The 22481-nt window shown below is 41.2% G+C and overlaps 3 protein-coding genes across 3 annotated transcripts in view; 1 reads left to right on the forward strand and 2 right to left on the reverse strand.

The window, feature by feature from the left end:
* Positions 1-65: 65 nt before the first annotated feature.
* Positions 66-2428, forward strand: f2r (coagulation factor II (thrombin) receptor). Its single transcript, XM_028413169.1, has 2 exons — positions 66-223; positions 666-2428. The coding sequence occupies exons 1-2, from the start codon at positions 154-156 to the stop codon at positions 1880-1882; spliced, it is 1287 nt and encodes a 428-aa protein (XP_028268970.1). The 5' UTR covers positions 66-153; the 3' UTR covers positions 1883-2428.
* Positions 2429-5326: 2898 nt separating this feature from the next.
* Positions 5327-6945, reverse strand: LOC114441782 (uncharacterized). Its single transcript, XM_028414863.1, has 6 exons — positions 6718-6945; positions 6221-6363; positions 6069-6136; positions 5844-5972; positions 5669-5764; positions 5327-5584 (listed from the first exon to the last, which is right to left on the reverse strand). The coding sequence occupies exons 1-6, from the start codon at positions 6826-6828 to the stop codon at positions 5496-5498; spliced, it is 636 nt and encodes a 211-aa protein (XP_028270664.1). The 5' UTR covers positions 6829-6945; the 3' UTR covers positions 5327-5495.
* A 1628-nt stretch (positions 6946-8573) lies between these two features.
* Positions 8574-22481, reverse strand: part of ssbp2a (single stranded DNA binding protein 2a) — a 39910-nt gene continuing 26002 nt past the window's right edge. The window contains exons 5-17 of the mRNA XM_028414860.1: positions 14162-14251; positions 13109-13168; positions 12940-13006; positions 12044-12114; positions 11903-11970; positions 11434-11482; positions 11319-11354; positions 11177-11231; positions 11027-11097; positions 10859-10937; positions 10699-10727; positions 10513-10611; positions 8574-10241 (exon numbers count right to left, since the gene is read on the reverse strand). Of these exons, the coding sequence (XP_028270661.1) occupies positions 10212-10241; positions 10513-10611; positions 10699-10727; positions 10859-10937; positions 11027-11097; positions 11177-11231; positions 11319-11354; positions 11434-11482; positions 11903-11970; positions 12044-12114; positions 12940-13006; positions 13109-13168; positions 14162-14251 (804 nt within the window). The 3' untranslated portion in view covers positions 8574-10211. The remainder of the gene's footprint in view (positions 10242-10512; positions 10612-10698; positions 10728-10858; positions 10938-11026; positions 11098-11176; positions 11232-11318; positions 11355-11433; positions 11483-11902; positions 11971-12043; positions 12115-12939; positions 13007-13108; positions 13169-14161; positions 14252-22481) is intronic.

The following is a 22481-nucleotide window of genomic DNA, read 5'->3' on the forward strand; positions in this document are numbered from 1 at the left end:
TTCTGCATATTTCTCTGAAAGGGGAGGAGATGTGTAGTCAAGAGGAGGTGGAGTATCCTCACTGGTCTGTAACCAGAAGACTTCAGGAACGTCTCTGGCAAACAGATCATTTTAACTGACGTGTTCGAACATTTGGAGGATATACAGAAAACTATGTTTCACCTGTTATTAGGCTTTTTTGCTTTGTTTTCTCTGCAGAGTTCAGCACTCCCCTCACAAAATGGTAAGGAGCGTTTTCATGTTCTGTGGAGTAAATCCTGTTTTACAGTAATAACTTTGTCACCTGAATGTTAACAAGGCAGTAGTAATATTACTGTATGTGGCCAAGACTGTTGGGAGTCTTGACATAGGCTGTAGTACAATTCTGGTTAACACTGTAGGACCATATCTTGCTAATAAATAAGAGGCCATTCTAAAAAACTTCTTTATTTAAAGTAGATATTTCAACTATTTCAATCACTGATATTGACAGTTGATATTTTGTATTGCTGTAATATTGTTTTTGTGATATAAGTACAACATTTGTCTCCAGTGGCAGAGTAGGCTACATATTATGTAAAGCTCTACCTTTAAGTGTAATCAATAATTAATTGCCTGACTGTTTAAACATGTGTCTGCCTATTTAATTATAATTCTGCTTTGTTTCTTTGTGTCTTCTTTTAAAGATTCTACACCCTTTCCACGGACATTTGCAGGTCACTTTGTATTGGTCACAGATGAGCCTCTGGACTATATTGACCTGTCTGTCATGGATGTTTTGAAGGATGATGGGGGTTCTGGTACAGGTTCGGAGCGGGAGCCGGTAAAAAGACAAGGACACCACGGCTCCCAGAAGCGTTATTTGGTATCTGAGGAAGCCAAAGGATTTCTCCAGGGTCACCTGGCAACAAGTTTTGTCCCAACTGTGTATACCGTGGTCTTTATCATCAGTGTGCCTCTGAATCTTGTTGCCATGGTAATGTTTGTGCGTCACATCCGCCCTAGGAAGCCGGCGGTGATCTATATGCTGAACTTAGCTTGTGCTGACCTGCTGTTTGGCCTACTCCTTCCCTTCAAGATTGCCTACCATTACCATGGCAACAACTGGATCTATGGCTCCTTCATGTGCAGACTGGTCACAGCAGCCTTCCACTGCAACATGTACTGCTCCGTCCTGCTCATCATGTGTATCAGCATCGACCGTTTCCTGGCTGTGGTTTATCCCATGAACTCGTTAACGTGGCGCAGCCCTCAGACAGCTACAGCTGTGTGTGTTACCATGTGGGTGTTATCACTGGGAGGAGTGTTCCCTCTGCTGCTCTCGGGACAGACTGTCCATTTACCAGACCTTGGGATCACCACCTGCCATGATGTACAGGACATAGAAAATCTGCAGGCCTATTATCTTTACTTCTTCCCCATCTACTCCTCTGTCTTCTTCTTCATCCCTCTCATCTTCACTGTTGTCTGTTATGTCCGAATCGTTCAGGCACTGGCAGAAGCCAATGTGGAAAACCGCTCCAAAAAAACCAGGGCTGTAGTGATGGCTGTGGTGGTGCTGGTGGTATTTGTGGTCTGCTTCACCCCCACCAACATCATCCTGATGGTTCACTATGTTCAGCTGGCCCATGAGTCCAGTGACACTTCCTACCAGGCGTACCTGCTCTCCATGTGTATAGGCAGCATCAGCTGCTGTCTGGATCCAGTCCTCTATTACTTCGGCTCCTCTCAGTGCCAGAAGCAGGTGGCAGCACTGTTCAGATGTGGGCGACTGGCACGAGCAGACAGCAGCACAGAAACACACAGTACAAGAACCAGTGGGAGGTCAGACAGCAGCAGGTCGTGCAAAATGGAGAGTATTCAGACAGGCATGGGGAGCCAGTACAGCAGGTTGGTGGTTTAAGCAGACAGTGTCTGAAAGACTGTTCAATACTTCTGCTCAGGCAAAAGACATTTTCAGGCAGCAAATTTCAAAACTTTGGTGCAGAAAAGCCTGCAATGCTCCATTTATTTGTACTGAAACTATCGCATTGTATGTATCATAAAAAACACATTTTTATAAAATACAGTGTTGAACCAGCTGGTATTGCAAAACATTTTCAGCCAACAGCCTTGTGTTTGATTATAGGAATTAACAATACCTGTGATATAGCAATAACTGCATCAATGTAAAGCTGCTTTCTATACTGTGATTTCCATAATGCAGTCATTTTCTACAGGGGTAGTAAATATATTAAGTAAGCCTATTTTTAATCACAAATGTATGTGTGTAAAATACAGATCATTCAGTATGTATATTGTCTTAGTACGTTTATGTACACGTTCATTCCTCTGTTTGTTGCTGCTCGCTTTCTTTGTCGTCAGGGCACAGATCTGAAATGTAGAAACAAAAAACAGTAAATATGGGAGTTCCCTACACTGCATTAAAATCATTTCATCCAAAAAATAATGAATGATTGATGTTTGACAACCCAGCCTCCACAATATAAAGTTCATACATCGTACATCCTCAACATTTTCTGAGGCTAAAATATGTATCACAACAACATTTTAGTGTTTTTACGCCAATACAATAAATGCACACAGTAAGAACCATTTTAAAGATTCATCACATTACATGTGTATTTTAGCAAATTAATGTCAACAGGACAGCCCACCGCCCACCCAATTGATCGATTGATGGCTCTCATTCTTTGTGTGACCATGAGAGTGAGAGAGAGAGACCCAGAAACAATTTGATCAATCGATCAATTGCGCTCTCTCGTCCTCTCGATGGCCATGAGAAAGGTAGAGACCCACCACCCACCCAATCAAGTGATCGATTGCGATCTCTTTTTCTTTCTATGGACATGAGAGGGAAAGAGAGGCCCACCACCCTCCCAACTGATTGCTCTCTGTTGTTCTTTCTGCGCCCGTGAGAGAGACGGATCCAGAAACCACCCAGTCGATCGATCAATTGCTCTTTCTCTTTCTCTCAGTGGCCATTAGAAAGGGAGAGCGATCAACCACCCACTCAATCAATCGATCAATTGCTCTCGCTTGTTCTTTCTGCACACATGAGAGAGAGAGAGAGAGAGGCTTACCACTGACTATTCGATTAATCGATCGATTGCTCTCTTGTTTTTTATGCAGGCATGAGAGAGAGAGGGAGAAGGAGACCCACCACCCACCCAATTGATCAATTTCTCATTCTATTGCTCTCTCTCTCTTTCGCTCGCCTCTCTCTGAGATCCTGCTGTGACTCTGAACGAAGGGGTTCTATCTGCCTTGTGCTTGTGCAAAATAAAATATGACGCAGCGCTGGAAACATGACGTTATATATGATGCGGTGTTTTAAAATGAAAACATGACATGATTTATGTTTATGTAGTCTCCTCTCATACCAAATATGGTCTCTGCACACTGTATCAGGTTTGTATACATTGATATACCTTATTGATCCTGCATATGAATTGTCATGTTAAATCAAAAAAATATGTATTAAAAATAAAAAATAAAATATGTATATTATTCTGCAGACTGGGTTGTGTATGAAGAGTTAAAAGTAGCCCATAATAATTGACAATACCACATCTCCACCTTGTGGCAGTTAGGGTAAGCTTTAGCTTTTAAGAGGAAGCACATCTGTGTTGACTGTTTCTTCTTCGGTTTTGCTCTCTTAGCCTCCTTTTGTGTTTGTTATGATATGCATGTGTTTTCATGTACTAGGCAGCAGTGGAGTAATTAATAAATCTGTGAACTAGTGCAGAAGCACATAACTACAAGGTCTGATTGCTTTGTGGAACAAAGTGGTCTACAGCAGCAAAGATATCACACTGAGCTCATCTCTCATTGTTTATCAGTGTTCTCCCGTGTGACCATGTTGCATGCAGCTTTTCAGGGTTGGTTTATACTTTTCAAGTTCTCATTATGAGCAGCTATTTCATGGCTGCTGACCTGTTTTTCCATCGTAGCTGTGGAAGTTCTCTGGGAAGTTCAGACACTCAATTTGTTTCTTGAAAATTTCCACATCTTTGGGGTCTATTTTTCCTGTCCTTGCTGACAGACAAAAAAAGAGAATTAAAAGATGTGTGCACACTACTGAAATAAAGTAGGATAGGACTTACTGAACTGCATGATGTATCTTCCAGTGACATCCTCGTTTCTGAAGGTGTCCGTCCACAGCAGGCAGTCAGAGCATGTCTGCAGGACGTGTCCCTTGTGGTCTGACAGATTTTCTTTAAAGGCAGAAAGCAGCAAAAAAGCAAAGAGTGATTTATGAATCATTGGTCCCATAATATCTGCATAACATCAGCTTACTGTATGGTTCACTTACTGCGAAATGTGGTGGCGAGTCCTGAGACTGTTGCATTGACTTCTCCATTGATACACCTGTTACTAAGGAACAAAAACCTAAAAATCAACATCTCATTCGGAGATGCTTTGTGTGTGTCTTTGTGTGTGTGTGTGTAATCTGCATAACACATTTAAATAACTAAATGACCAAACTCACAAGCAGTGATCTCCCCATCTTAATGTCACAATTTGACTGTTAGAAGTGGGAGACAATTCAACCCAGGAGCTTTTCAGGGACTCCAGTGCAGTGTGGTATGGCTTTGGGTCCCCAGCTCCCATCACATACACCCATTTTCCAAACACCTTAAAACATTCATATGATTTTTTAAATGCATATTGTTATGCATAAATCAGACAGGAAAAAAAATAATCATATAAGCACGGCTTACCAGTTTAGGGTCCTCTGGGATTAAAGGTTTGACCAGGTCCTTGCAATCAGGTGCAGATGCAGCACTGAGAGAAGTGAGAGCCAGCAGCAGCACAACAGACAGAGCCATGCTCAGACTGAACCTGCAACAGAAACCTTCTAACACTGATTCATTTTCTCTCAGGAGGCTGTTGGGCAAGTGCTGATACAGGAGGAGGAGGAGGGGGAGGAGGGGGCTTCTACATGCTCAAATGCACCAGTGAAGTTTTTTTTAATGGCTAAACAGATTTCATTGAAAGTCGAGCTTAACAGTCACTGCTTCTGAATGTGCTCAGGCAAAGTGCCACAACTTTAGAAAACAGCCTGAAGCAGCTCTTTATCAGTGGAACTAAAGTGTTGACTCATTTGGTGACACTTTAAAAGTCTGATGTCTTCGTTCGTCCCCCTAACTGTGATGTTACCCAGCAACGGTCTTTGTCGATGTCTTAGGACACAGTGGAGCCTTTCAAGAGGAACTCTAAGCAGTTCCCGTTGACCATGTATTCTTCACATGTTGACTTTATTGTCTTTGAAAAACTGAAATGTTGGTGCTCGAAGCCTACCACCTTGTGAACATGTGCAGGAATACATGAACTGAACAGAAGAGGGAGGGACAGCTGTTTTATTTACCACACACAACCACAACACATACTACATTTGAAGTCAACTAAAAAGACTACGGTACACAGCACAGTAATATTCTACCAATGCAGATACAGATCGGATGCTAACCCTGTTTAGTACACGTTAAGCTGCGATTTGAGTTACAACATTTCTACTCTGCAGTAGTCTGAGTCTCAGTTTGATCTGTCTCTGTATTGTCGACAGCAGGGGAAGCAGCTTCCCTGTCATCTGGACACAGATCTGAAATCAGACAGAAAATCACAGCTGGCTGTTTATAGTATTATTGTGTTGGGTAAATGTAGAGCACAAAAAAAGATGGCTGACCTGTGCTTCCAAAGTGGTACTCTGGGAGAAACTTAAGACATTCTGCCTGCTTCTTGAACGTCTCCAACTCAGATGGCTCCAGTGTGCCAGTCCGTGCTTTGAAAGAATAGAAGGATGATGTTTAATTTTGTATCACAAAATATCTTTACTGACTGAAGTTATGAAAATGACTTACTGAAAAGGAAGAGGTATCGTCCCTTTGATTTGCCTCCAGGGAGGAGAGTGGTGTCTTCGGACAGAAGGCAGTCGCTGCAGGTTGCGTAGTACTTCCCATCATGGTATGAAGTGTGACCATTGATGTTAACTAAATAATAACAAGACATAATAATTTTATAGATTAAAAACAACTTCATAAGAGGTTGTTTGACAGAATGACATGAGTCAGTGTAGAAACACTTACAGGTAATGTGGGTGGTCATTCCTGTAATGGTGGCGTTGGTGACACCCTGAAGACATTTGTCATCGTTTCTGTGAGGAAAGAAATCAAAGAACACTTAGCATCAACCTTCGTGCACACTTTACCAACTTTATTGCACATGAGAGCGTCCTCACAGGCGGTCTGCCCAGTAGACTGTCATGACTCCGCTTTCTGAGGAAGCTGACAGTTCCACCCATGAGCTGTTTACTGTGGTGAGGTCTGTCTTCAGTCCCGGCTGATCCCACGCACCAACATGGAGCACCCACTTCCCATAGATCTGTTACCCACACAGAAGCAAAGGATCCATGAGTGACACTGTCATGACTGGAATGTTTGCTAACCCACAAAAAATAGTGAAAAAGTCTGAGACCAAGAAAAGAGTCCAATGTTTTTTGGTTTTTGTTTCTGGATAGAAGTACACAGCAGCTGCTGTGAGGGCACTCAAAGTACAGCACATACATACAGGATGTGTAAGGTTTTACTCATTTAATATATAAAGTAACTACAGATATAGATAAAATATGCACTAATGGTAGAGGTGTTCAACTTTAATTGAAGTACAATCGAGCTAATCGAGCTATGAACACACGTCATTGTGCCTCCTCACACATGTGCAATAAATGATACTCACGGGGCTATGACTGTCCAGGACCAGAGGCTTAACCAGCTCTTTACAGTCCAGTTCAGATGCAGCACCCAGGGAGGTGAGAGCCAGCAGAGCTACAACCAGCTGTGCAGCCATGGCTTGAGACAGCAGGCAGCCAGAGAGCAACACTAATGTCAGGGATCCTGCCAGCTACAGCCTCCTCAAAGCAAAACTGGGGGAGAATGTTCTGTAACAGTGGGCCGGGCCACACACACACAACACACACACACTTTTTCTCTCTCTTTCCAATGGGGAAGAAGTGTTTCACTTTTTGCATCCAGTCAACTGGGGCTTGTGTCCTATTTATCTTGTTACATAATAGCCAGCTGGCAGATTCTGAATAGCAAGACCCCTGCATTTTTCAAAATGTGAACACCCCCTTCCACAGAGCCTCCCTCGCTCTCACACACACACACACAAAGGAAGAAAAGTAAGACGCACATAAAAACAGAAACAAACTCAAATGTACAAACATTCACATTTGGTTTAACAGCGTGGAATAATAGTAACATGAGCGTTCATCCAAAATATCCAGTTCATCTAGATTATAAGTCATGTACAGAAAGGCAGATTCAGCTAACTGCATTCGACCTCCTCTAACATCAGCATCCTCAAGCACTAACTCTCAGTGGCGCCTCCACAGTTAACACACTGGACATTTTTGTCTGTGACATCTGATTTTGTTTTCTTGAGAGCAGATGTAGTCTTACATAAGAGTTCTGTTTTTTTCTGTTCTATTTTTTTATAATAATAATTGAAAAAAATGTATCGCTCCATAGAGAATAACAGAAAAGTGGTGAAGTAGCACAAACCAGAGAGAACAGAAATCAGCTCTAAAAAGTCTGCACTCTTTCTTGGCCATGTGAGAAAAACTCGGTCCTTCAAGGGGCCCCTCCAGCAAGATGCCAATAAGAAAATACAGTCAGTGCGATGGTTTTATGCTGTAACATTATCTATTCTGAAAACTATTTCACTCTCAACATCCAGTGCTGCTTGATAGTTTGTGAACATTAGAGAATTTTCTGTATTTCTGCATAAATATCACCTACAAAAATGCAAGAAATATTTCACTGTCACTTATTTATTCAAAAAAAATGATCCAATATTACACACAAAATATATGAACCTTTGCTTTCAGTATTATCTCTGACCTCCTTGTGCAGCAATAACAACAACTAAAGGTCATTCTTCAGTACAGAACAGACACAGTCTGAGATATTTGGGGGATTCCTCACGTCACCTGCTTGTTTCAGGTACTTCCACAACATTTTAGTTAGAATAGGGTCAGAACTTTGTTCTTCTCTCACCATTCTTTTGTAAGAACGGCAACAAGTCATCCTGGTTTAGATGCAGCAAAACCGGCCCAAACCATAATTCTACCACCACCATGTATAACAGAGATATAGGGGGATAGCTTCATATACTGGAAAGCAGTGTCTTTCTTTCTCTTTCTGTTTCAGTTGTTTGTAGTTCTGTTTTTCAGGACTTCTGTGAAAGTCGGCTGATGTTTTTGGTCACATTTATGAAGAAATATAGAAACTTCTAAAAGGGTTCACAAACTTTTAAGCAGCACATATGTTATAATTTGGGTATGTGGAGCAGAAGGTTAAGTAAAAAGGCAGAGCTTAAGAATATTTCTACAATAGAAACAAAGTACAGCTGCAAAATATGGCTTCCACAGGTAAATAATAAATAATTTATAATTCTTTGTTCTGTTGTGACATTTGAGATACTGCTGTGCAACAACAGGCTGACTGAGCCGCAGCATAACACAAATAAAACAGCTGACACTCTGAGTAAGGGAAGAGAAGCTTTATACCAGCATATTCAAAACCCATGAAACTTCTCTGTGTATTTACAAAAACATAATACAAGAATAAAAAAGAGAAAATGAACACATCACAAATGGAGTCCCATGTACTGCCACAAAACAGAAAAAAAAACATGATCCAATTTACAATCATTTGTTACTCCCACTTATGGCTTCAATCTAACTTGAAAACAAAATAAAACATCTCTGCTCAGCTGTGACGGCTCCCTTTAGTAACAATTCTCTCCGGATTTATCATTAAATAATAATAATATCAAATACACATACAAGACAGAGGAGCTACATTTGTGAGCTGTACACTTTGCAGTAAGGAGGAGGGAAAGGGAGAATGTTCACAGGAATATTGACCCTTTGTACATGATGAGAATTCATCTTGGGCAGTGAAAAAGTTTGAAACATTTGATTAAAAACAAGCCTTTTTTTCTTCTTTTTCTTTCTGTACCAACCACCTGCTCATATCATACCAAAATCACAGTTTAACCGGATGACAATTAAGTGTGTGACCAAAATGACTTGTGGTTTATTATTTATGATCTGTTTATGCTTTATTTAGAGTTTAGAGAATATGGACCTCCGGTATATGTAAACGAATGAATCATGTGGATCCAGAGGAAGAGATAAGAGACGCTTCACTGTAACTGAACTCAATTACAAAAATCAAATTTTGCATTAGATGTCATATAGGAGTCATGATATTTTTTCATTTGAATACATACATAAAAAAGGGGCCAAACTTTCAGTCTGTACAGTAATGTTGGGTATTAACCTTTGTGCAAACCTTCCCGGGTCCAATTAAATTACAACTAGCATAGCGACTGAGCTCATGTGGCTTAAGGTGAGACTACTCGGTTTGATGTTGCTAAATGTCAGTGACAAACTTTAAAAAGATATTGCTTTACATAATCCACATTAGACACCGTGGTGCAATGTTCATCAGAAGATTCAGTCTCACTTTAAGCCTTAAGCAATTTCCTCTTCAAAATTAAAATGTAAATATATGTATTGGAGAATGTGTTGTGCCGCTCTATGAATTACTGGTTAAGAGGTGAAAGATTTGCAGTTGTTTGTGGATGGAAATCAGAAAATGTCACGTACAGTGTAAAACATAAAACACCATTAGAATTTCAGCAACCACAAATATCTGCACAAGCGTCATGTAAAAGCTCCAGTATGACCGTGATGTCTCTCTCTCCTCTTGTGTGTAATAATGTTTAATGTAATTCGCTGATTAAACACAGTATTATTGACAACTTCAGGATTCTGGGTACTGTGATATGATGCAAAAGGCTGACACATCTGTCTGTAACTGGAGTGTGCCTCATACACACCGTATGCAAATATACAAAGAGTTCTTCTCTGGCTTGATTCAATTTGGTTCCTTTGTACAGTCTCATAGTTGCAGAGGAAGAACTGATGAATGTAGCAGAGTCACCATTTAAAACAGGAGAAGAAACAGGACAGAAACCACGGAGGGGCGGGGAGTTAGAAGGATTGCGCCTGGGGCAATCGACTGTCCCGATTGGGCAGATTGTGGTGGTGGTGGTGGAGGACGACAAAGAGTCACTGGCCTAGATGATACCGCATCCTGTCTCTCTGCTTGATCCACACCAAGGTACTGAGCGACCGGCCAAATCTGCTTCCAGAGCCTTCACACACTCATCGTCATGTTTGGAGAATACTGCAGGGGACAGGCAGATAACTGTGACTGTGGGTTTCTGAGCTGCTATGAAGTCAGTTATTTCCAGCAGTCATGAAGCTATAGTGGCAGTTGGCCTTTGCCTCTTCTAAAGCTCACTAATTAACACATTCTATCATGTTTATGTGACTCTAAGCGACCTCCTGAAGAACTGTTGACACACAGTGAGCTCACTATGTAACCAACAAACCTGCAGGAAGTTGGGCTTACATTTTATGGGAATCTTTCATTCAGCAGGTGATGACTGACTTACACTTTCATTCTGAAAAGGGTTGAGGAAGTTTCCTCCCATCTCTCCATCCTCTCTGGGGGTCCCCGGTTGGTTACTCATACTTAGGTTACCAGGAGAGTTCTTCATTTAAATGTAATTAAGACACAGCCCATTAGTAATCATTACAATTAAAGCACAAATGCAGAGTAGGCACAGAGCTGCTCTTACCTTGGGGAGACTGTCCATGTCACCTGACCCTAAGAACAAAAGAAGTGACAGGGATTCTATTGAGCGGAACTGGCTGTGAACGGTGACTGTGTAGTGCAGGCCAGGCTAGCAGTTTAGAGACAAATATAAGCAGTGATGAGATGCTGATGCAGCTACGTACCTAAAGATCCATTCATGTGATGGGGTTCCATTCCAGCCATTCCTCCTAATGGCCCATCGCTACCTGCACCCATAGGGAACTGAGGCACATAGAATGTAAACGAAATGTAAACACAGACTCACATTTCCAACACGTTTCCACACAAACACTGCAAAACAACAGTCTCACATTTGGTCGGCTTCCTCCTGGAGGGACTGCATTTATCATTGTGTACATGTTGTCTCCAGAGTTGGTTGAATCTGACAGCACAAAATAGAAAAAAATGAATGAAAAAATGAAAAATTCATATGTATGAAAACAAACACACACTGGACTTACCTGCTGGACTGGGCATTATCGGGGTTCCTGGTGGTCCACCTCCTCCCGGAGGTCCCTGACATTAGATTTTCAATAAGATTCATTCATGATCAAATTACTTACAGCCTGTTAAGTGTGTGAAGGACTCAACAAACATACGCACCACATAACTTCCTGGAGATGCAGAAGAGTATGGAGTCTATAAGAATACAGAAGAGAACCATGAGAGCAAAGAAACACACAAACTTTGTATTCAGTGTCTTTGTCCGAGCACTTACAGAATTGGAGTTTGGAGGGTTTGGCCAAGGTCTACCACCACCAGGACCCCTAGAACACACACACAGACACACACACACACATTTTATTTTTCAGCTTTTGGCCGGAGCCTTTGTTTCATTTGTTTCATTTGGTCAGAGTTGGCAACAACAAGTTCTCCTGCTGCCAGAAAGTAAAGGTGAAAGGAACAACAAGTAAATAGAACAACAAAAGAAGACAAAACAAAGGAAAAGCACCCCCTCAGTTCCTCCTCCAGTTCCCAGAACATACATACTAAAGTTGTGGTAAAGCTACATAAAGGAAATAGCTGACTACAACGAGGGCTGCTGTCCTTTAAACTGAGAAAAATGTGGTTAGTACATTACATCAGGTTTCTTTTCTTGTCTTCAAACTTGTGCACTCGAGTAGCCCCTCTCTCCCTGTCTGTATGTGTGCGTTGGTAGATTATTATATAATACATAAAGCACTTACATGCTCATACCCGGCATCCCAGGACCAACCAGTGCATTCAGCGGTGGCCTCATGCCTCCTCCATAGTTCTAAAATAAGACATAAACTTACACTAAGTTATATGAGAGAGAAGCAAAGCTTTGTAGAGATCTGGGCACATACCTGTGGCCCCAGCGGTACCATCCCTCTGGGTGGAGTCATCCTCTGCATTGGTCCTCCCATGTTTGGATGTCCTGAAAGAAAACCAAAAAATGGTCACATTTGAATCAGTCACTTTGTTTGTTTCTGTTCTTGAGTGGAACATTTTCCATTGATGAGCTGCTGTCTTTAAGCTGTAAGTCATTTGTTTGATGGTATAATGTAATGACCGAGCAGTCTCTCCAAACAAGCACTTTAATATTTTTAAAACCACAGGAGAACCTCAATATCTGAGCCAATAAGCCCAAATGATCATACTGTAAAACGTCTGGTTGATTTTTCTCATACTAATGTAGGCTGAGAAACAGCTGACATTAGTCAGTGCTGTATGTCTTTATGCATAATTTATATTGTCTGCAGAAGTGGGTAGTTTATGTACATTTTGATGATAAGAAGTCTGTTTTTTTTATTATCAACACGTATGGATTCATCTTGCTAACAAGTATTACTATGTGAGTAGCTCTGCCTCTGCAGTGCCATCTAAAGACCATTAAAAACACATAAACATGCCACACTGTAATACTGGCTGACAAATTCCTTAGTTATGATGCACAAAGCCAGTGTGTCTTTATTACATATCTTCAAGAAATAGCAACAGTTTGACAGCAAAACTTTTTTGTGCAGAGCCCACTGTGACTAAATAAGAAATACAGATGTTAAATAAAGTTCATTGTGATGTCAGCCAATACAACAGTGTGGCTATTTAATTGTTTTTTAGCCAATAGCAGTGAAGATGGAGAAAGAGCAAGATCCAGATTTGACTAAAAGATCTCGAGAATTATTTGACAGATTGTTGTGAAATCTGGGTGTCATGCTCCCCTGAGGAGTCCTTGTGAAATAATGACGGTGTGTGTGTGTACCTTGCTGTCTTACGGGATCCATTCCACTGGGTAACATAGGCTGACTACCTGGAACTCCTCCAAGTCCCTACAGAGGAAACAGAATGTATCAGCTGCATCATATTCTGTCACACAGAGTCAGTGCAGTGCATGTCTGCATCCTGCAGGTGTCAGTCGGTGTGGATTTTACCTGATTAGGTAATCTGAGGGGCGGTCTGGGTCCTCCGGGGTATCGAGGCGACATAAATGGCTGAAAAATAGGTTAAAGAAGGGGGCATTATAAAAACCTCTAACCACTCTGTATGTTGGATTCTTTTCAGACTGCTTTTTAACGACAGCACAGTGGAGGAGCTGACCGCATTTTCATTGGATTGAATTTATGGAAAAAGAACGAAGGACTAAAGGATGAGGTCTGTCAGTAATGATGTCAGCGTGTTAACTGTGTGGAATTTGGCAGTGTGTGTGTGAGAAGCCCTCTTTTTGCAGCTGTGAGTGGGTTTTCACTTGTCCTCGCCACAGACAGTAGCAATGCTGTCGCTATGTCTGCTGAACCAATTCCATGTGGTCAGAATAAAGCCAGCCTGCAGTGTTGGAGAAGCAGTGCTATAATGTGCCACTAGAGGGCAATGGTCCTCTGAGTTCGATCAGAGCTCTCAGTCTCACCTGCACCATTCATCAAAACAATCGAGCTACAGCAATGACTTCAAATATTGCTTTCAGAGTAAAATATAAATGCAAACATCTGAACAAAGTAGGTGGGAATGAGTCAGCCAGTCGCTTTAATAGAATCAGTGATAAACAAGCAGAATCTGCATTTATTTTGTCAGTCGTGCGTTGTGATAAAATGATCTTGACAGTAGCCTGTCTACAGAGGTCTTCAGGAAAAGATGGAAGAGGTTGTTCTGACTCATGTGAGTTTTTTGAAGGCAGAACTACAACAGGCCAAGGAAGGCTATCGATCTGTGTGTCAGACGCGAGTGTCTGAATTTGACTGATAATGACAGTTAATCAATGTACAGGCAGAGTTGGTCAGAGATGATCTGGGAAGATGCTGAGTTTGTTTTTATCTACCAGAGATTTAGTTCTCCCGTTAGACACTTTTCTCTCATTTGGGTTAACAAGTTACACATAAATGTACACTTATGTGAAGAAAAAGTATATGTAATTCAATGTAACGTCCTCGGCAGTGATGGAAAACAACTCTCCCTCTCTCTGTGTGTGTGTGTGTGTGTGTATTGTATACCTGAAAGAATCCTGGAGGCACGGGTCCCACTGGCATGCCCTCTCCTGGGGGAAGGTTCCCAAGGACGGGACTCGGAGCTGCTGCAGCACTCTGAAAGAGGCAAACACACACACACACATACAATAGACTTTAAATATACAGCTCAAACTTGTCTGCAATTTCACAACCTCAACCATCAGTGCTGGAAAATTGTCATGTGCTGCAGTCAAGTACAAACTTGAAGTACTTTATTTCTGTTCATGTTGCTTTATAATTTCACTGAATCCATTAGAGTTAATGTTTTACTCCGTCTTCCTCTGACAGCTTAAATTAAGATTCTAAAAACAAAACCGGCGAGTGGCTTGTAAAATAAGATGTAATGGTAAGGATTATATGAAACCTCGGCATTCTTACAAACATCATACATGTAATTTAAAATTAACTTACTTACACAATAAGAAAATGTCATATTAAAGGAGGTTAAGTAATGTTTACCTTCTATGGGTTTATACAGTAAGCATGAGCCATAGACATATTAATACCTGCTGCATCACAGAGGCTTTTCTGTGCATGAGTAGCTTTATACTTTAGAGTTACTTTAGTCTATTTAGTCTAATTGAAAGAAATCAAAATTGAATATTTTAACCCTTACTCCACTTCCTACATAACCTCTTCTTTTGCCACTAGTGGTACAACACAGTAGTCATAAAACAATGTAAATATATATAAAATGAGCTATCTTGGGGTCTTCCCCCAACTCCCTTGTGTGTCGGCCCCTCAGTGGGATGTTTCCTGTTTCTGCTGATGCCCTGCCATGCTGGCCCAGGTTTATTTTTATCGCTGTGTTTTTTGTTGTGCTTTTCCCAGACGGGTGGCGCTGGATCATTTCAGCGCTGCCTCTGTCTGCTTCCTGTGGTATTGTACAACTAACCCGGAGTTACCACCCAGCACCGGCCCTCTTCCTCATCCTCATTAGGAATACAGAGCAGACAACATTGCAAGCGTAGGAGAGCGCACATACATACCTATGGTATAAAGAAAGAGACACACACATGAGGCAAACATGTCTGAATCTCTGTCTGTCTGCCCACTCTCTGTTCTATTTTTCTGATCTTTGTTTCTCTCTCTCTCTCCCTCTCTCTCTCTCTCTCTCTCTGAAGGCATCGGCTGGGTGTAAAGAGCTCCAGTAAAATTCACCCACACTCTCTGAAGTTTCCAGCAGCTGACTTTTTAGGTCAGAGAGGAACAAGGTTTAATCAGAGCTGAGATAAAAGCAGACTGACGACACTCCTGTATTCTCCTCCACTCCACCCCACCACCTCCCCACTATTCCCTCAGCCTCCCTAATTCTCTCCTTCATACCCTCCGATCGTTAATGTTCAATAACAGGGAACAGGATGCAGGGCAGTTTTTTTCACTTCTGCTGCAAACATTGTGTTTGTCTCAGCAGACGAACGTACAGATGGACACAGATGGATATTGTACCTCCATGGTTCAATGGTGAGAGACTGGATGTTTGTATGTGTGAAACTGTGTTTGTCTGACATCATGCACAACATCAAGTGTGCTCTGTGGGTTTTCTTTCCCCTTATTTTTTTTTTGCTTCTCGCACCCTGGATTACCCAGAATGCCTTTGCTCGTTGGCAGCCTGGAGGTGTGCTGAGTTTGCCTTCACACACACACACAGACAGAGGGAGAGAGAGAAAAGAGGACAAAGCAGAGATTATGGGTGTGTGTGTGTGTGTGCGCATGTGGCAGTGAGTGTGTGAGTTCACTTTGTGTTTGCACAGGAAAAAAGAAGAACTGGGGAAGGAAAAAAAAATTCTACCTGACCTGCTGACAAAGCAGCATTTTCCAAATACAGCAACGACAAAAAATAAATAAATAAAAACAACATGCCAGGATATCTCCCGGCCCCAAAACCAAGCACCACCTTCCATCTACGGAAAAAAATAAAAAAAAACAGCAACACAAACTGGTTGAGAGCTGATCTGTCTCAATTATGACAAATCAGATTTAGTCAAATGACATTAAAATCTGAATGAATCACACTGAGATGGATTGAGAAAATCTCTTTGGAAGAAAGCAGATGAGTTCTTTTGTTAAGACGCCACTATGTCAGGGAAATCACATGGGTACAACTGTGACTGGTGACTGGAAACATTTGCTTTCTAACATGAGTTTAATGAGAATATTATTACCACTTTGATATTTGTGCAGTAAATACAATGGCAGCAAGAGAAAGAGATCTGTCAGAGGTAAAACTGGAAAATGAGTCATTTGTTTGGGTGATGTGTCACAGCATTTACATGGCCAAGCTAGAATTGGATATGTTAGGCCAATTTATCAGACATTTTATACTTAACTTTATACTTAACTTTTATACAAAACCTGTTTCTTTAAATCTTCGCTGACGCAATCGTCATACACAAAATCCACACCACCATCAGGTAGCCCTGGAGCAGTTTTCTGATCAGGCTCAGTTGAAGCGACGTGTGTGCTGGTGTGTTTACTTTGATACCATAATGAATTGTCAGTAACAGTTTATCAGCTGTCCACAGGTGTAAATGTAATGTTTGTGTTAGACCAGTAATAACAGAGCATTACTCCAGGCAGCTGATGACACTTCATGCTTTTACCATTCATTCATGCAGTCACTCATGTCTAGTGATAATTGGGTTGACAGTGAGATTGTGGTGTAATGTGACCGCCGCACTGATGCGGTGCAGTCACCTCATGTTATACAACAATGCAGCGATGTTTACTTCTGCTCTGATAATTCGACTCTGTAAATTCCTTCTGTTTGAACAAATATTCACAGTTGACCTCGAGATATTCCAGCACTTGATCTCTGTGAACAATGAGAGGCATCCACAGACTGTTACACACTCTTAATGAGTCTCATCATCATTTTACAGCTCTCACACATCAGTGTTTACACTCCTCTGACAAGGCCAAGTGAGAGGAACAAATGAGATATTGAGACACCATACTGTACATTATTGTGTTAGTGTAACTGTCAACACACTGGTGCAGTGGATCGGGTGAGTGAGACTGGCCACACAGAGGAAGGTCAAACAGACCATAGGTAATTTAAGGTCAAAATCAAAGAATGAAAAAACAGGTAGGGCTGCTCTAAAGTAGCCGATTACTTTTTTCCTACACCAATAGTGTCGCTCTTTAATTTTAATCGTCTACTGTCTTGCGTTTCCAAAAATATTGGATGATATTTCTTCAGTCAGTGACATTTTTCACCAAGTTGGCACAATCAACTGCAGGCCAACAAAGGGAGGATGCTTTGTAAAGGCGGACTGCTACCATACTGCTACGTGTAAAGCTGATGGTTTTGCACCCTGACATCAGTTGTATGACTAATTTCACCTCCCTGTACCGTTATTACTTTAATCCATGTCTCTTCACTGACCTCTTTAATACCACCTGAACTCTCCTCTGTTCATCAGTCTTCTCCTCTCTCCTTCTTTTAGTTAAATACCGGATTGAACATTGACAGTTTAAAAACAAGACAATCAATTCATCCTCTCTCCATTCAGCAAACCCATTACATTAATGCTTTTGATTTCATGAGTCATCAAATTGTTCCAGTGTTCTGTTGTACACTGTGGCCACAGGCACACTAACCACAAGGTGTTTGTGATGAAACCTGAGGCAGTGGAAAAGCCCCCGCATGTCCTCAGATGAACACCTGCATCTCCTGGCAAACTCATTTGTTGCATAAATTATTCATAACACCTCCCTCCAGGAGAAGACAACAGCGTACCTGACATACAGTAAGGTGCACAACAACAACAACAACAGCAGCAGCAGCAGCAGCTAATGTGTCTGTTATAAAGACAAGGAAACAACACAAAACATATAATAAAACAACACATAACAAAAGGTGTCAACAACCAAAGTTTATCACCATCAGACAGAGCCTGTATAATGTATGTGTATTTATGTTTCGATCGGAGTTGATGTTCTTCTGTACCACTTTCTGCCAAAAGGATAGTTCCACACAAAATCAAAGTGTGATTTATTTATCTAAAATATTTCGCTTTGAGTTTTTATCATATTGGTTGTAGATATATCTGCCTTCAATCTGACAAAATGGAACCTGATGGCACTCTGCGTGTGGTGCCTAAAACACACCTTAAAAAACAACAGCTTAGCCACTTCCTGGAAAACATGACAATAGTCTCTTAAACTGTCCATAACAACCTATGTTTGAGTATTAACCTGAATATGTGACTTTAGGGTGAACTGTCCCTTTAACAAGCATAATTTCTTTTAACTTGCCACACATATACACATTCATCGAAAGAACTGTATACATTTAAATGATGGGATTACACTACAGCACACCACTTCACAACTTCATCAGACTTTCTACAAACTATGTTCACACAAACTACAAACTAGTAACTATCACTACAAATTATGTTCTCACTAATTATTACTAATATGACTCTTTTATCCCTATATGTTTGCAAATTATGTTGCTCACCAATGTGTGTGTGCGTGTGTGTGAAGGTGGGGAGTCATTTTCATTCGATACTGCAGAGACTGTAGAGACACTCAGAGATGCGTGAGTGGAATCTCAAAAGACTGTCTGTGTCTATATCCTCTCTCTCTCTCTCTTTCTCTCTGTCTTAACCTGCATCGTTCACTGTTCTCCACCTCTCTGTCTCTCACAGTCACACAAATCATCTCTGTTGCATCTTTCTGTACTTATATACTTCTCCACAACAATACGTTTCTACCACACAGCTGAAACAGATATTGCTGACGTTTTCTTAGTGTCAATAAACTGCTGCACTGTAGCAAAAGGCTCACTGTTGTCCAGTACAGTACACACAAAGAAGCCACACCTGACCCTCCTCTGTCTAGACTTTACTTGATGTTTCTGAAGTAGAGATGGCTCTTCATCATGTAGGCCTGGTGTTTGTTATCACTTTAAAGTAAATAAAGGTGATGGTTTTATTTGAATGAAATAGGTTAGCTCAAAAAATATAGCATTTAAATATGTATTTTACATTGCTGATTTTGTCATTTTAACAAAGTATTCATTATTCCAAGTTTCCTTCTAAACCGGGAATATTAATGGTACTTCAACACAGTAAATAATCAAAGGTAATTGGTTGTTTTTTTATCTGATTCATTCCAAGTCATTTATAATAACATAAGTAGTTGTTTATATTTATACATGGTCGGAGTTAAATGCTGCAGATGGGATAAGTCGGTGCTTAGAGACACACTAATGCATTATCAGTTTTGGATATTTAAGTGATTAAATTAAAAAAAGTGATACGCACAGACAGTGGTTGGCACTGTCACATTACTGCAAGAAGGTCCTAGGTTTGAACCAGTTGTCTGGGGCCTTTGTTTATTTGTTGTGTGCCTCCCTGTGGTAGCCCTGTAACAGACTAATAACCTGTCCAGGGCGTGCCCTGCCATTGACAGCTGGGATAGGTGTTCAGCCCCCTTGTGACCCTGTACAGGATAAAGTGAGTTAAGAGGATGGATGGATGGATTTTTTAAGCAAAAGATGACAGAAGCAGACAAGTAAAAATTACAGCGAGGCAAAGCTTGAAGGACAGATTCTCTAATTCTTCATTCTATATGCAGTCTGCCATAGACATCAGCCTTTGGGTGAGAGGTAGTGTTGGGGAGGGGTGTGGAGGGGTTACCAATGAGTGTCAAGGCCACTCGCAGAACATCAGGATCTACAAACGACACACTACACAGGAAGGAACTCCGTCCCTCCTCCCTCTCCCTCTTTCCCGCTCCCTCCATCCTCTCAAATGCCATTAGTCCACTTCCTGAACAAGGGAGGGGAGGGGAGGGGATGGAAAGAAGAGATGCAACCATTCTACATGACACACACACACAGCAGACACACATTCACATGTGCACATTAAAGCGTGAGAGCGGAAACAAAATAAGAAGATTGATTTTTTCATTATATGCTCAGAATGTAACTTTGTAGATTGTTGTTGTCACTGTCAGAAGCACAAACACAGGATCTATAAGTGAAGGTTTTTAACCTATCATGCTGCATAGAACTAAGACAGACAGAGAGAAGCATGTTAGCAGTGCAGAGATGAGACTGGGTGTGCTCTGCTTTTTTAACCATGTATTATTCACACTCTCCTGTGGCAAGGCAGATCAACACACTCCACAGCTGAATCCTGAGCCGAACTCACTTTTTCAGTTTAAAGGCAGATAGAAGTGAAAATCACCTACTGACATTTAGAGCTCATTCTCATAACCAAAACATGCCATATGCCGGTGAAACAAAGCAGTGAGAGGACGTTAACATTAATGTGTTCACCTCACGTCTCAAGTCTGTTGGTCATGGTAGTCATGGGTATTTATGGACCCCATCACCTTTGGCGACAATAGGACCCTGACACCTATGTGGATGTGCACACCTGTGTGACGGTGTGTTGTCTATGTGTCTGTCTTTACAGCCACATAGTGTTGAGTCAGCTTTGTGATGGATACTGAGCCAATCAGCTTTTTAGTGTGTTTACAGATGGTGTTGAATCAGCCCGCCTCTGTCAGTGGAAACTGCCATTCAGAAGCTAAATATCTGAGACTAAATGACTTGTGTGCCCTTTCCCACTGAGGACAAAAGCCAGACGATAGTGGGTTTTTGTCCAGTGTGAAAGGGGTTAAATAGACACTGGACATTTGTTGGCTAATTTACTTAAAGTCTATGAAAAACATTACTAAACATATGTTTGTTTGCAGTCTAAAACTTACAGTCTGAAAACATGCTGATAAAAACTGTGAGTGTTTGATGAATATAAAAAGTTATTTTTTTTATTAACTAGAAACGAATGGCTGGAGCATTCTCACGACTGCGGCGAAGAAAAAAAAGACGACATGGCGGATATGAAGTGAGGAAATGAGCTTTGTGTGTAAATAATTTTATAATGAAAAGCAAATTTCTCTCATCTGAATTTCCTTCATTTCATCCCGGCACAACACGCCTGACTCTCACTGTTCTCCATTCTCAATCTTTGCAATCTTTATCACATTCGGCAGCGCATTATCATGCACAACAGAAACCCCGCAAGCATTCCTGACACTCTCTAGTGCAACATTACAGGTGATTACCTAGTAAAAGGGCAGCACAGCACTAATCTACTTGGTCTCACTGGGCGATTACAGGTGGGTGATATCAGCTGCACTAGAGGGGGGCCATTGGCCGTGTTCCCTTATCACTGATGTCATTATCGACCCTTACAAACATCTCTAAGGCTGCGAGGAGCTGTATAATATGTGAGGGGGAGCCACGGGCTGATGCACTGTCAGATACACACACAGAGTTGAAAATGATAGTCACTTTGGTGATGGGGTGTCACACTTCTCTAACCACTATCTTACTTGGTTCAACGACACAATGGGAGATAAGAGAGATGGACTGAACCCAGAGGAGAGGGGAGGAGGACACAGACACACATTTAAATGGCTGTGGAGGACTATATGATAGTCTTTTCTCTCAAATTATTGATTCACAGGAACCCAGGGACACTAAGTTACCTTAGAATATTACAATCACAGAGATTAGTTGACACTAACACAACCAGAGTGAGTCCTTCCAGTGGTAGAAGACCAGACAGCATGAGATAAGAATATGGGCGTCTACAACAGTAAAAAAAAATCAACAGGGTTAGTTGGGGTCAAAGAGATAACATGCCAGTCTGATGGTGTCAGCATTCTCACTTTGCCCTCTCACTGCGTAGTTCTGCCGCCACTTCTACAGCTCAATCTCTGAATCACTCCCATAATCCTTTTTACACACACACACACACACACAACCGTAATGTCAGGTTGCTGCTGGGTAAACTTCTGCAGCACTTCTGTCAGGTCAGGGAAAAGTGTATGTTAAAGCACACAGTGGTCAAAGTAGTAAATCTGCATACTGCAGTCAAGGCAATATTTGCCTTGTCTCCAAACTCATCACAGTGCAGATGTATAGAGACGATTAGAAACCTGAAGCTTTAATCATGGTTATCCTGAATATAATCAAAAGATGGATAAGACACAAAAAACTATTTTATTTTACTTTAAAAACTATTTATGACTGCTTTTAATCCTTTTTAGTGATGTTAAACTTTTGTTTTTTTTGCGCTGCTCTTTAGTTCATTCGCTGCATGGCTGGTCTGTTGCTTACCTGTTGACCTAGTGTTTAAAGGTGCTGTATAAATAAAGTTTTAGTGACTGCATATAGATGGATCCCTACTTTGCAGAAGTGCAGAAAGTGTTTAACGGCAGCCATCAATAATGTCTAAATGCCAACAACCGAACTCTTTTCTTCATCCAGAGGAAGAAA

This window comes from Parambassis ranga, chromosome 9 (genome assembly GCF_900634625.1).
Source record: "Parambassis ranga chromosome 9, fParRan2.1, whole genome shotgun sequence".
Lineage (NCBI taxonomy): Eukaryota > Metazoa > Chordata > Actinopteri > Ambassidae > Parambassis > Parambassis ranga.